General features: G+C 37.9%; 1 protein-coding gene across 6 annotated transcripts in view; it reads right to left on the reverse strand.

Annotated features, from left to right (window-relative positions):
- Positions 1 to 3,950: 3,950 nt before the first annotated feature.
- Positions 3,951 to 14,760, reverse strand: part of LOC118332136 (neurexin-2-like) — a 90,333-nt gene continuing 79,523 nt past the window's right edge. For 2 of the 6 annotated variants that reach the window (XM_035667302.1, XM_035667298.1), the window contains exons 16-19: positions 12,522 to 12,611; positions 10,828 to 11,156; positions 8,263 to 8,341; positions 3,951 to 5,960 (exon numbers count right to left, since the gene is read on the reverse strand). In XM_035667302.1, the coding sequence (XP_035523195.1) occupies positions 5,644 to 5,960; positions 8,263 to 8,341; positions 10,828 to 11,156; positions 12,522 to 12,611 (815 nt within the window). In that variant the 3' untranslated portion in view covers positions 3,951 to 5,643. Of the gene's footprint in view, positions 6,447 to 7,859; positions 7,875 to 8,258; positions 8,379 to 10,827; positions 11,157 to 12,521; positions 12,612 to 14,760 lie in introns of all 6 variants that reach the window. The other 4 variants (XM_035667301.1, XM_035667300.1, XM_035667299.1 and 1 more) reach the window with 3 other exon arrangements.

A 14,760-nucleotide genomic window follows, 5' to 3' on the forward strand; every position in this document is an offset into this window, starting at 1 on the left:
AGAGAGAGAGAGAGAGATTCCCATGGCGGTGATTGGCCGTATTCACTGACGTCATGGGAGGGGTATTTTTCTTTTTGATTTTATCTTTTATCAAAATATCAGATCATCATATTGGTGATTGAATTTTCCTAGACACCACCAGAGACTGTAGAGCTGTTGACTACAATAAATCAACGTAAATAAAAACATATTTATACCATATACACGCAAGGTGTCGAGCACCAGCAGTGGCTGGTTTTATAAAGATATCATTCCGCTACAGTAACCAATGATTGCAGTCATTGACTTTATCTGTTAAATCAGTTTATTTATTTCTATAAATAAATAATAATATAATATCTATGTAATATTGATTTGTTGTACTGTTGACTGTTTCTGCTGCTCCTCTGTTTCACACACAGACATGGGAGGTTTTGGGAGTCCAAAAAAACTAATGTAACCACCATGAGATGCAGTAGCAGTAAGATGTCCACATGAGCCACAATAAAGCCTAAGTATGTCTTCATCCTCCCCATTCTCTGTGGGTTCTGATACGTTTAGCCTACACATGGGGTATAATAAAAATTTTAAAATAAACAGTTTACATATTTGTTGTTGCTGTGTTCTGCTTATTTCTCTCCGATGAAAAATGCAAACTTCTAAGGGCATGTACTACACATGTCTTGTGTAAGCAAGTCCAAATCTCCACACTGAGCTTTGGCAACTGAAACCAGAGACACACAGACGAACAGAGACTCACATTTTAGTTCAAGCTCTCCAACCTGCTGTTTATATTCCAAAATAGACATCCTCCCATTTTTCTTATTTGTGTAACACTTCATTCTACAGAGATGTCTGGAAAAGGAAAGACAGTATATAATGGGTGTAGGAACTTGACAGTGCTTCCCTTGGCCTAAACAGGCAACCACGGGTAAAGGTCAAGAACAAGGAGCTGAGAAGCCATGAAACACATTGAAAAGGTGCTGTTTTATTTGGTTTAACAGAAAACAGTGGTTTAAACGTACAATATACACCAACAATTATTTAAATTTAAAGCAATCTGTGGAGGCTCTGACATAACTGACAAAGTTACACACACATTTAACTCAGACCCAACAATGTATTTTAATCTGTAAAGGATATTTTACAAATAGCAGTGTTCAGCAATATTTGAACTCAGAAATAATTGTTAACTATAGGGCAAATACTTACAGGAGGAAGATGCTAGGATGTTAGAGAAACAGAGTCGGAGTTGAAATGACAAAGCAGTTGTCATCTGGGCTTCTCTTGTCATAGCTGCTTTGTTGAATTAGGATCATGACATGTCAGCAACGCTCAGTAGTGGCTTATCGTATCCTTTAACCACTCTTCTCGATACCCAATGTCAGCACAGATCAGACCTGACCTACAACAGACCCGTACTGACACCGCACCTCACTTAGCCCACAGCATTACTCCCCATCAGTCTCAGCACAAACAGGCTAACAGGACGGGTGACCCTGATGGCTTGAAATACAATCTCCCTAAACTCTTGTCTTCTGTGATAAACGTAATCTGCTCTCGTAGAAGTATTGACTGCTGTTTTAGTGAGGGCAACCAGCCCATACATCACGTCACTCTGGTGTTCAGTGATGTGGACCTCTGAGTTAACCCTTCTCTTCATCTTACAGTTCCTTATGTTCTCAGCAGGGGGTAGTCCAACACAAAATGTATTACTGCTCACAGACATACAACAGATTATTGTTTTTATCCAGATGATGCACGTCAGAAAACAAGGTGGGACTATTTAAATACTTCTGGATAATTAGGTTTAGTGCATTTGACACAGTTTTGAAAACACATTAAATACACGTCAATATTCTAACATTTATTGGTATGGTATGTCAGTATCTGGACTGGCTCTACCAACTCTGTACTCTCTACTCCAGCCATTTAAAGTTGCACTGCAGTGGGGGACCAAAATCAGTGCAGTGGCAGAAATATCCTGACTTTTAGTCCCCTACCAGTAGTACCACAATGTAAAAACTTCACTACAGGTAAAAGTGGATTCAAAACCTTACTTAAAGATGCAGTGTGTAACATTTAGGGGGATCTATTAGCAGAAATGGAACATCATAGTCACAGGTATGTTTTCACATGTAGCTAAAAATAATATAATTGATATGAATTGTGTTTTTGTTACCTTAGATTTAGTCCTTTTTATCTACAGAGAAAGTGGGTCCTCTTCTTTGGAGTCTGCAATGTTGAATCACCATGTTTCTACAGTAGCCCAGAATGGAAAAAAACAAACCCTGGCTATAGTTAGGGCTTTTTGCGTTTGCACGAGTTTTGCAGCCACTGCAGTTTCTACAGGCTTGGAAGGGGAGGCTGAGGCGAGCTGGTTGCAATCTGCAACTACACAGCTAGATGCCACTAGGTAAGTCCTACACACTGGCCCTTTAAGTAAAAGTATGTAAGTATTGTTAAAACAAAAGTAAAAGTACTCATTGTACAGTGATGTACAGTGGTCCCTGTCAGTGTTACTGTTATATATGATGTTTCTGAATTAATATAACTGCTGCATTAATGTATATGTTGCATTTTACTGCTATAGATGTTTAATGTTGAGCTAAGTGTTACTTCATATACTGTTGAGTAGTTTAATCTATAGAAAAGCATCATATTTTATAAGATCATCATATTTTTATAGTGTCACTGTCCTGTGAGAAACAGGAGCAGCATTTTCCAGCTAATCCAAGAGTGTTTTTAAAAATAATATTTTTAATATTTTATTTAGCTTAAGAAGTAGGAAAATTTTCTCAACCCATGAAGGAACACTTAATCCTTCAGTTTATGGTACGGACAGGAAGAGTATGAAACGGGAAATTTGAATATGTGAAGTGTCAAATGTAGTGAAGTAAAAGTACAATATTTGCCTTTGAGATGTGGAGTAGAAGTATAAAGTTGCATAAAATGGAAGCGCTCAGGTACCTTGAGTGTGTACTTAGGTACAGTATTTGTGTTAGTTACAATCCAACACTGGTCCCCTAATAGGGGTCAAGCTCCCAAAACACTGGCTCATTTACCTCCAAAAATACAATGTGATCATTCATTACAATTCAAGTTTGTAATGTAGGCTTTCTCTTAAAAAAGTGTAGTTTCCAAGCCCAGGCTGAGTTACTCAAGTGATGACCCTTTGAATGCCATGAGCAACCCATGAAACTATCACAGTGATGTGAATCACCAGTGACCCAACAGGAGGTCAACTTGTTCAATATTTTGTTTTTCTAAGCTTCACAGGTCCAAGTTCGCCTCACTGAAATCCATTTTTTTTCTCATTGGAGATCTGAACTAGACGGCAGCAGTAGTGTAAGGTGCAAAAACACCTAAACATTTAATTTTCCAATAAATAATGGACATCCAGGCATTACTAACACGCCAGAATTACGCAGCAACCCGAGAGTCAGAGAGAGAGAGAGAGAGAGAGAGAGAGAGAGTAGATGATGATGAAACCCAAGTGTAAGACACATTTTAAAAACACATCATGACCTGCAATTTGTGTGAAACGCTGTTACTTCATGTTAAACATGTTAACATATCTTGTTAGCAAATTGTGACCTTTGTACAATTACATCTCTGTGAAGTCATTGGGTTTCTTTGATCCCAAAACATTCACATGTCCAAAAGCTTAATCACCCATTAATAGACTGATGTAATCAGCACATTAATATTTTAAAATTTAGGGCTATAATAGGGTCACTTGTGCCCACATAATATACCCTGATTTATACCATGTTACCTGAAATCTTAATTTGTGTTCACTCTGAATTTCCCCTGACCCAACTACATGATTTCTAGTATGTTTGTCCTATATTGTCTGTATTCAAAAATAAAAGACAAATAAAGTGCATTGTCTTTGTGAATCTACAAGATGAAGAAGAACACACAACACAGGTGTGTACAAAGTATATAATCAAGTGTATTTTCATCTTTATCCACGTTCTGTACACATATTGAGATCCATTTCACATGAACACTATACAATAGCAATGAGTGAGGAATGGAATATTTTCTGAGCACTGAGCAGCTCATGTTGAATGGCACTTTCATAAAAAAGAACAAGAAATCACAGAGCATGAATAAGTAAATGTAGACATAACTCAACACAGAAAATGGCTTTATATTATCAGATCCATTGAGTAACAGATTCAGCACATATAAAATGCACAATGCAACAAAACAAAACATTTGTTTGTTCCATCCTTGTGTTTTCACTGCATAATCTGAACTGTAAATAACGCAAAAAACACATTTGCAGCTATCAGAGGAAAGTGTGCTTTTTGTCTGGATTTAAGTAAAAGGCAATCTAAAATGTAATGTGTTAAGAGGAGTGGTAACAAGATACATCGAAATATCAGAGAAATATCAATACAATTCACAAACCTTCAATTATTCATCTCATAGAATAGTCTTTTAGTAACTCATAGAAAAACAATGCATGTTTGGCTGCTTTACAAGAAATATCTATGTCTCAAAGATATGTTTACATTTTCTGTGTGCTTTTGAATTATCCCATGACAGTTTAGAGAAAGGAAAACATCGAGAGAGAGAGAGAGAGAGAGACAGCCTCTGGTGAGGTGGGTCGCTTCTCTCGCTTCCAAGAAGAAATACTTCCTCAAATGTGATTCTGTGTTCCCCAAAATTCCTGTGAAGTTCGGCTCCGGTGGTTCTGGCGTCGTCGTGACATGGGGGTCTGTATGTTTATTCTTCTTTATACCTGTTCCCCTGCATACACAATGCTCTTTCAATCTGCTAACCTCTATATGTACATACAAGCAATGTTTACAGAGAAATACCTTCACTGGTGTAGACTGATTTGTTCACAATTACCCCTACTTGAAATGGCATGGCTGTGACATCTCACATAAATAATGTTTCTGATCCATCATACTATAAGGTTCACTGGCCGGAGTATGTTTAGTGATTTAATAATCCCTTTAAAATGCTGTATTTTTGCTAAATATCATGCTTCATTTATGATACTGCACCAGCAACATAATACAATCTCTTGTGGACAGAGGCAGAGTAACTGGGGAGTTTTAAAACCACATAACATGACATGGAGGCTGCAGAGATGATGTCTCATCTGAATAAAGGCTTTCTTTTTCAGTGTAGTCAGAATGACTGGGGTGCTCTCTGCTCATCTACCATAAAAATTCAGTAACTGGCCTGTTCTGCCTCATATATCGTAATGGGGACATTGAGACTTGAGATAGAGCATACAAAGAGTACAAAGAAAACATTTAGGCAAATCTGTCCGGATGTTCTCAGCAGTGTTCTTCACTGTACCATGCTATATACAAAGCCAAAGTGGATATGCCTCTTCCTAGCTTGTCAAAATCATAGAAAAAAATGATACACTAACAAAGAATTGGTGAGTGCACACTGTGACACAGAGGATGAGTCAGATCTTGTGCCATAGATGAGGATTTTATCACTAACAGGAGCTGGGCAACCTTGACTTTTTGAGAAAAAACTGCTAAAAGCAAGATACAATTGCTTTGTGCAGTTGTTTTTTGTGGCCTGTGAAATTTCTCTCATGGTCGACCTGACAAAATAGGGGAGCGAAACGAAAGCATCCTCTCTCATCCTCTTGTTCTCAGTCCACACTGGCCTTCTCTGTTCTCAGACGTAATATTCTTTGTCTTTGTTCTTTTTGCCCTTTGTGATTGCCTTGGCCACAGAGGCCGTTGCTGTGCTTTTGTCTTTGACCACTGCTCCGTTGCCCTCCACAGTGGAATTGTTGGCAAAATTGTGGCTCTGGTCTGTCTGGTAGGAGCCCTCGTCCCGGTTGCGATACTTGTACATGGCATAAAGGAGGATAAGAATACAGAGAGCAGCAGCAGCCACAATACCAACCACCATTCCCGTGGTGCTACTGGACTCCCTGATCACCTCCACGGCACCGGGTTGGCTCTTTTCATCAGAGGCTGTGGGGTTGGCTGTGGGCACATGGGGAAAATTGGGGGGGTAAGTTAGTCCTGGTGTGTTTCGGGAGGATGGAGGAGCAGGGGGCAGAAGCACCTGGTCACGGGTGTTCATTTTGCCTGCGGGGATGTGGAGCTGATCAGGGTTGGTAGTGGGAACATAAGGAGGTAAGGGGCGGGGTTTCTGGACTCCACCCTCACCAGCGGTGGGAGGTGGAGGAAGGACTGTCCTGTCAGTGACCATGGGGGAGTTATTATTGTAAAAGTCCTCGTCATCTGATTCCGTCATCTCCCCAGAGCCGAAGGCCGAGACCTCCACAGGGTCACCACAGTCCTCCTGGTCCGGGGGGCAGGAAGGATGAGGAGGGAGTATCAGGGACTCTTTGGTGGTTTCAAGTGGGGATAGGAGGGTCGGGGGAGGAGGGATGACGGGGTAACGGGTGGCGATGGATGGGGGCTCAAGGGAATCCACTGTTATAATAGGCAACACTAATTCACCTCCTAGAAAAGAAACAGAAAAGGTAGGGGATCCTAAATTAGAATAGCATTAAAATTTAAACCCTGGCTGAGAAGTTGCGCTCATTAAAATGGAGGCACAATCTCCTCATTATATAGAATATTACTGAAAAATTAAACTTATATTAGCTGGCTCATCAGTGATATAATTTAAAGCTATCACGCATCTATTATTTACATCAACATTTGGCAACAACAAATTAAAACCACCATGATGTTGTTCTTAAATAGTTCTTGATTCTTACATGGAGCCAATGAGTGGGTGTGCAGATTAAGAATGTTAATAATATTATGAAACTATAATACAGTACAGCAAAAACATTAAAAAGCTCACATGTAGATACAAACATACAAGATGACCCATGAAAGGCGGCAGCTGAGTGAACAGAGCACATAACAAACAAAAGAACAGTAAATTAAATTGCCATGCTGCTGTTTGCACATCTGTAGGCAGGGGTTAAAGGGTGACAAGAGAAATCACAGACAGGTTATTTTACGTAGAATATTGTGGTTTGCTGATAGTAACCAGTGTGTCCTGGATATTTTTAATCACTATTTGGATATAGATCAGCAGGTTTAAACAGGTTCAGTCTAGTCCACATTTTAAGACTGTTATGAATGCAATTTAAGATCTATTTTAGGTCCATACTGGCAAAAAAAGTAGGAAGGATATGAAGGCAAATTGGTATTGGTTGCATCTTGGTTTCATTTTGTAGTTGTTACAACATAATAAATACAAAAACACATTTAAAGGACCAATGTGTAGGATTTGTGTAGTTGTAGATTGCACCCTGCCCTTCCAAGCATGAGGGAGAAACTACAGTCCTATCTACAGCCACTGTTTGGTTTGTCCCTTCTGGGCTACTTTAGAAACATGCCGTTTTAACATGGCGGCCTCAATGGAAGGCGTCTGTAGATATAAAAGCCTCATTCTAAGGTAACAAAAACGCTTCTTATTATATACTAATTAAAACATAGTTATAGGCAATAGATCCTCCTAAATGTTACATACTGGACCTTTAAAAACAAGACTGAAAAATGGCACCTTATATAAATTACATTAACTTAATTAATCCAGTACATTTTTAGGGCTGCCAAAATCATATTTAAGATATTTTAAGGTTTAAAATTCAGATTATTGGATTTTAGACTTTTTAAGACCCTGTGATCATCCTGATTGATTCCTCACCAAATAAACCCCCAATATATTTAGCTGTATATATACGATATATTATCCTATATATATATGAGCTATCACACCATTCATTGACCTTTTACTTTGATCTGACTCTGAAGTCAGAATGTCTTCTGGTTGTGGAGGAATATTGTAGAGTTTGGTTATTTATGGCCACTAGGTTCTGTTTCATCATTATTTGAGTCACACTTTGCAGGGCCAGTAAACAACAAACAATTCTGATAAGGTCATATTAATAATTAAGGCAGCCATAATAAGGGCAGACTTAAATTCCACAGCTTGTTTCTGTCACAAGTCTGATCTACCGTCCACTGTCATCCACTCTTAATGACTGCAGTGCACTTCATAAACATTTTCTTCCATCCAATTTAGTCAGTTACAGACATGACTTAAAAGCTAACATACAGGATGAATTGATGCTGTGTGTGACAACTATCTAAATGAGGACAGCTGTTTGACAGAAACTGAAAAGAGAGAGTTGAAAATGTGAAAATAATGATGGCTGTCTGAAATCAATGCATTTTGTCTACAATCTTGGGTACAAGTAACATCACTTGGAGTTGGATAAGAGCCTTACTCCCATCTTTTTTCACATGGCTGACCCACCTGTTCCCGGTTCACACTCTTCCAGGTCCTCATCATCACTTGGACACTCGGCTGACGCCACCAAAATATCATCAGAGTTCTGCGGCTGAAAGCAAAATGGAGAAAATGTGTTGTTTCTAACAAACACAAAGTCAACACGTTCCCATCATCATCATAGCTGGCTGGCTGTCCTATTTGAGGAAAAACTGCAGCATGCAGAACTGTACCACTTAAGTGTTTTTGCTCCGAGCAACTCAGGTAAGACTACAAATTCAAAATGTGCCTGTATACAGCTGCTTTTTATCCTTTGTGTCTGACTTCATTTGTTTACAAACAAAATAAGAGCACTACTGATGGAGAGGACATTCTCAGTGGAATAAATTTTGTACATGTTTTCAGTTCATTCTATATAATTTGTTTTTGTACAATTCCTTTATATTATTATTGCAAAAACAAATTCTCACATGGTAAATCAGCGCTTCAACATTTCTAAATTGGATTTTAGGTGCACAATGGACCCAGAATACCTGTGCAGAGTGGGGAATAGATGGTTCACTAATGGATTACTTGGCTAAATTGAAAATACAGTGAAGGCAATTTTAGAGAAACTGGACAAGAGAAATGTAATGAAAAATACACTCTGTATTTTTATTAGGAGAGGCAGGGGGATTTTTCTTTGAAACCTCCAGACTCCAAGTACAACTGCTGAAATGCTTCCAATTTGGCAGGTTTGCAGCATTTTGGATTAAAATCAACTCATTTGAAACGGTGGTTGGTTGGTAATGTTCACCAGTCTGGATGCAGTATTGTGACTGCTCAATGTGTGAAAATCTGTTCTTCAAATGTACTCAATAAAAATACTTTTTTGTATAGCTGTGCTAGCACAAAAATATATTGAGCATGAATGTTATTATTATCCAATTGGAAATAAAGTGAAATATGTGATGAATTCAAAATCAGATATGTAGGACTAAACCTGTTGTAATATGACATGCACACAATTATTTAATGGATTTGTGTTTGCAATTTATTCTAATGATTATTGCATATGATATAAGTTTAATGGATTTGACATTTAGGGAAATTGGATTTTAATGATTTTACTGGGTCTCCAGAGATGATGGGTGTTGCATTTATAAATATATATATATCAGACTCAGTTCAAGCTTTTAACAGCACCCTTTTGTCTTGATTACTGATAAAAAAAACACAATAACTTTCCTGAAGTGTGTTCATGTTCAATGCAACCCCTGCACATTACACATCAGAGTTCACCTTCCTTTGAAACTCAGCTCTTCAAATCTGAATAACCTTAAAATCAGACTTCTTTTTCAATTTTTGTTATTTGACTTTCAATAAAAAAAGTTTTCACTTTTAATGAAAAAAACAGGGCTCCTTTTCCCAAAATTAAGTGCCACGGCCATTGCAAGTGTAGAGAGGAACTGAGGAATCAGGTGCATTATCTGATTGTCCTTGGTTATGTGCTTGACACGGTAGGATCTTGTATTACAAATTAAAACTCCAATGTGCATATTGGCACTTTATACATGTAAAACCTCCAGCTATGAGCAGAATGTAAAATGGGACATTGGGATAGAATATTCATGGAGGATCCTGATGTGTTACTTTACACCTGTACAGGAAATTGAATACAAGAGAAACTCAAACTAGTTTTAGTCATCTTCTTTGGTCGGTACCAGGGTATTGGCAAGGTACACATAAATAAAATTGAACATATCATTCATTTGGTTCTGTATTCATCATAATAAAAATAATAATAATATTGATTGATACCACTAAGAAAACTCAAATATATTAGCAATAGATCGCTTCAATAACCTAATTACACATAAGGGATTAGATGTGTTTGTATGAAAAAGGTTGGATGGTACTTTTATTCCCTTCTTCTTCTTAAGTTTTAAACATTCCTTAAGTTTATTGGTAATGCTACAAATTGCGTTAATTGCCTTCAATCCTATCACTTTTACCTCCTAGACATGTGGTGACAACAATCCTTCGATTCTGATTGGCTGCTGGGTGTCCATTAATACGTGATGTAGGACAACTGCTAAAGTAGTTCCAGTGAACCGTTCTAAATGAATGCACTGAAATTAATTGAATGTGAACAAAATCTGTATATCTCATAAATATATCTGTCAACACTGAGTGTAGTATTCAGTGCCTCTGAACACCACAGGATGATGACTGTAACACACAACCCCCCCACACTGCCCCTCTGAACCTTATGGGATGGTAATGATTCTTCCAGGTATTAGGAAGGCCCTCAGGTGTCACCAGAGAAATTGAGTTAGAGCTTGTAAAGTACTTTAGATTTAGATTTTAAAAAACGCATACAAATTTAAATTAATAATCTTATTTTTCTTTCTTTGGCAAGTGACCATTGTATAAGTGGGATAATGCCCTTCGAGGTGTCCATTATCAGGAAGGCAACCCGTTCTGGCCTCCACGTTGTCCATTAATTCCTGATAACGGACACCTCGAAGGGCATTATCCCTTACTTAACCTCCAACTGTCGTTAAATTAGCATCTAGTTCTCTTCAGATATTCCTTTATACTCTCTCTGACCTTTGAGATGCTCTCCCTCAAGCTTGGTGACCGCTGCCGGCGGGTGGTGGTGGTAGCCATAGTGGTCGTGGTTTCCATGATTGTGGTGGACATATCCGACACTGCCAGCGGGGTGGCAGAGGTGGTGTCGGTGGTCAACACAGAGAGCGAGTCCCCGACTAGACGAAGGTTCCCCTCGACCTGTACGCTGGGATCATTTTCTGCTGCCAACTTGAGCACTTGGAGACCATTGTAGTAGAGCCCAGAAATCTGACCCTGGAAGGGCCGACCTTTGTCATGACCGCCAATTTTAATGGCTGCCTGGCTGTTAAAGATGGTCAACTGTCTCCCTAAAGTCAGACAGAGACATAGAAAAAAAAAAGTGGAAAAAGGGGGAGAATGGTGGAGCAGACATAGAGAAGTCATACGGTAGAGCTTGGAACATCATTTTAGCCAGGTGGGTTTTAGTGATTATGACATTAATAGTTAGTTAGATTTATTTAAAACTTGATTTAGATGTTTAAAAGGGGAGAGTTAGTTAGCAGCAAGTTTATCATTTAGACTTGACACATGCAGGTTATAACCATCAGAGGAGGCTTAACATCTATATTTAAGTGCCTATTTAAGTGCTTTGATTGGACAGAGATAGTCATTTTGAATTATCACTGAGTTAGCAAACTGTCTGTAGGGAAAAAAAGGATTTATTTATCTCTTAACTCCAGAACAGATGGTGCAAGGATGCGTATCGTACAGCTTATTTTTATAGAGATGGGGGAATTATTAAATGGAAGTCTTACTATACTTCAGACAATGTAAAACTAAATGACAATACGAGCTAAACATCCCTCCCTCCACTGACTTCATCAGCCATTAGGCCACTGAAACATGCTCTGCTCTGGGTTCCCCCTAGTCCAATTGTTTCACCTCCTGAAAGGGGCAATGCTATCTAACAGCACCACTGTCAGCAGCTTCACTGATAAGCAGTGTTACATCAGAAGAGGAGGACTGCAGTAATGGGCTCATCTCAGGAGAATACTTATTAGCAAAGTTAAAGGCTGTAAACAGTGATCTACTTTAACAGCCTGTCAGGGTTGTTTTGTTGCAGCAAAAAAACACACAACAACTTTATTCTTGTGAGTGTGACGTGGTCGTTGTAGTACAAGGTAAAGCAATGCAATTTTGCAGGGAACATGAAAGGAGAGAGTAGTTCATTTGCTGTGATCACATCCAGGAGTTATGTTTTGAAATGTTCAGTTTAGGAGGAACGAGACATGTTAGTTTCACTGATGTTAATATAAATGTTACACAGCATTTTAAGTATTTTTATGTGGAATAATTACACACAGTATCTGATTACACACAGTAGTTAAGAGGGGGGGTGGGGGCGATAGAGGGTTAGACAAGGGTTATGTGTTTTTAGTTAATTGGTTTAAAATCTTTGTTAAGGTGCAGCTTTTCCATAAGGTGTAAGGATGACAAAGCATAAATGGCAAGTATGCTATACCCCTTTGCTTTGACACTTACTTTGAGTTCCACTTGAAGCTATATCATGGTCATCAAAATTCATAGCCAATAGAAAATTCCAATTAAAATGGAGGTATGCATCTGGGTAACTTGATCCTTGTCACCCTTGTCTTCTGGTACTGCACCTCTCATGGGGAAAGGTTATTTAGTAGTTATTTCAAGGGTTAATTAATTAATCAATTAATTTTTACCTTTATCGAGTAGCCACTCGTCAACTACCCGACCAAGTCTGTATGGGATTCTTTGTCTAGCAATAGCCAGTCGTTCATTATCATAGTGTCCTTCAAAGAATTTGGAGAGACAGATTAAAGGTTAAAGTCTGCAAGCTGAAAGATCACATGGTTAGAAACAGTGTTATAATGGCTAACAGGTTTAACAAGTTATCAATTTTAACCCAGCTTTGAGTTAAAAGAAACTTGTGATTTACTTAGTGTTATCTAGTTATTACGAGTAACAGTGTTAATGTTAATTAGAGTATCGTTTAGGCTATTTATGATGTGCTACGCTAGTTAGTCTTATTTAGCTATTTTTTTAAGCAAAGCATAATCTTAAGTAAATACCAATTACAGTAAAATGTAAAATAATTTTATGTACTGTATGAAAAAAGAGGTTAATTCAGATAAACATAAAAAACAGCATTACAGAATCAGCCTCTTCAACAAAGACAACCAGGAGAACAGTTGTTACAGGAGTTACATTTAGACAGTGATACACATCTTGTATTAACAGTAGAAACAATTATCAGGTAGAGAGGGCCGAAGTCTCACTCCATTTCTTTTCCACAATGTATATTTATAATAAACTGCATCATATACAATATGTTTTCACTGCAGCTCCTATGAGATATTGATGAGCATGTCTATATCAAGAACTCATGGGAACTGTAGGTGTTGAACTCAAATTGTCAGACTTTATTAACAAGTCCAGTAGTGCATAAAGCCCTTACACTAATACCTCATTTCAGCTTTTGAAAAGAAAAACTACACTGGGACAGAAACTGCTGTCAAGTGGGACAGGACTTCAGCTCTCTATTTAACACATGCAAACACAGAAGAGGAATAATTAAAAAGAAAATGACAAAAGGAAATGTACTGCATGATATAATCTTCAACAGTATGAATTGCCAGTTTCTGGACAATAGAGAGCCCAGTTAATATTTGTGCCATAAATACTTTTTCAGCCTTGTACTGATCTAGCACTGAATAGTTTCTATCAGCCAACTAGTCTGGACCGCAAAAGAAATAAATCATGTGACTTTATTCTGATGAATTTTACTGCATTCACATCCATGTATTGTATTTTAATTTACTGAATAGAGAATCAATCAATCAATTGATCAATTATCAGCCACATAGTTTCTACAAGGTTCTGACTTTACAAATAGTACATTCTTGTTGACATTATTCATAAATGACTACATGTGTAGGGTAGCTTATTCCATTTAGGGTTAATTAAGAACAGGTTATCTGAATCCACATATTATGGATACAAATCAAATCATTTGAAATAAATAAACAGTTTAAAGTCATGTTGTTGGACATTGGATAGTAAGGAAGGGATAAAAAGGATTAGGATTACAGCACAACATGGAAGAGGAGGCCCAATACATGACAGTGCGTGACAGTTAAAGGGAAGCTTACCTAGAGAGATGTTTTTACTGTAAGCTTTAATGTACAGCAGGTTTTAAAATAAGTGTCCTTGTATTGGAGACATTGTATATTATGCCTCACTTATGTTGTTTGACATCCATTTAAAGCCAAAAAGAAAGTTTCCTTATAATCTTAATTGTCACCTATACGATGTATGCTCCCTTGTTATGATTACTGCCATGCACTTTAGTTTACCATTTACCATTAGAAATGTTTTAAAAAAGCACTGACACACAACACGGATGGCATCATTACACACGTTTGATGTATGTGCAACTGTGGCATGGCGTGTATGTGTGCTTTGAGCACCAGCTGGAGCCAGAGAGGGGACTTGGTCTCCTCCCGCTATGCCAGCTGGTGCACCTGTTCTAAATAAGGTTAATTGGTTGATTGGTTCAGAACAGGTTAAAGCACAGCCGGTTGTGATCACATTATGTATGTTTTTTATTTTGGGTCTATGTGTATATTAAGTTTGTGAGTACACAGGTTGGTGAGCTTTAAACCTTTTGGATGGTGAAAATCTGTGTCTTTTGGCAAGATGCATCTTCAATATAATTGTAGATTCTGTATTTTGTGTGTTAGTTATCATTTTATATGCAATGCCATGAATGCACCTGAAAGCCAGACTAAAACCTATCAATAAAATTTCCATTTATTAAATATGTTTCTTAGGGCACTTAAAATATACACCAAGATAAGGCAACACTTTAATCTCCAGGCAGGGTAATTCATGTTATGTATATGTTTATGTTTATGTACAGTATTTCACAAGACAGCATCC

This window comes from Morone saxatilis, unplaced genomic scaffold, assembly GCF_004916995.1.
Source record: "Morone saxatilis isolate NCDOM2014 unplaced genomic scaffold, NCSU_SB_2.0 Contig20, whole genome shotgun sequence".
In the NCBI taxonomy this organism is placed as follows: domain Eukaryota; kingdom Metazoa; phylum Chordata; class Actinopteri; family Moronidae; genus Morone; species Morone saxatilis.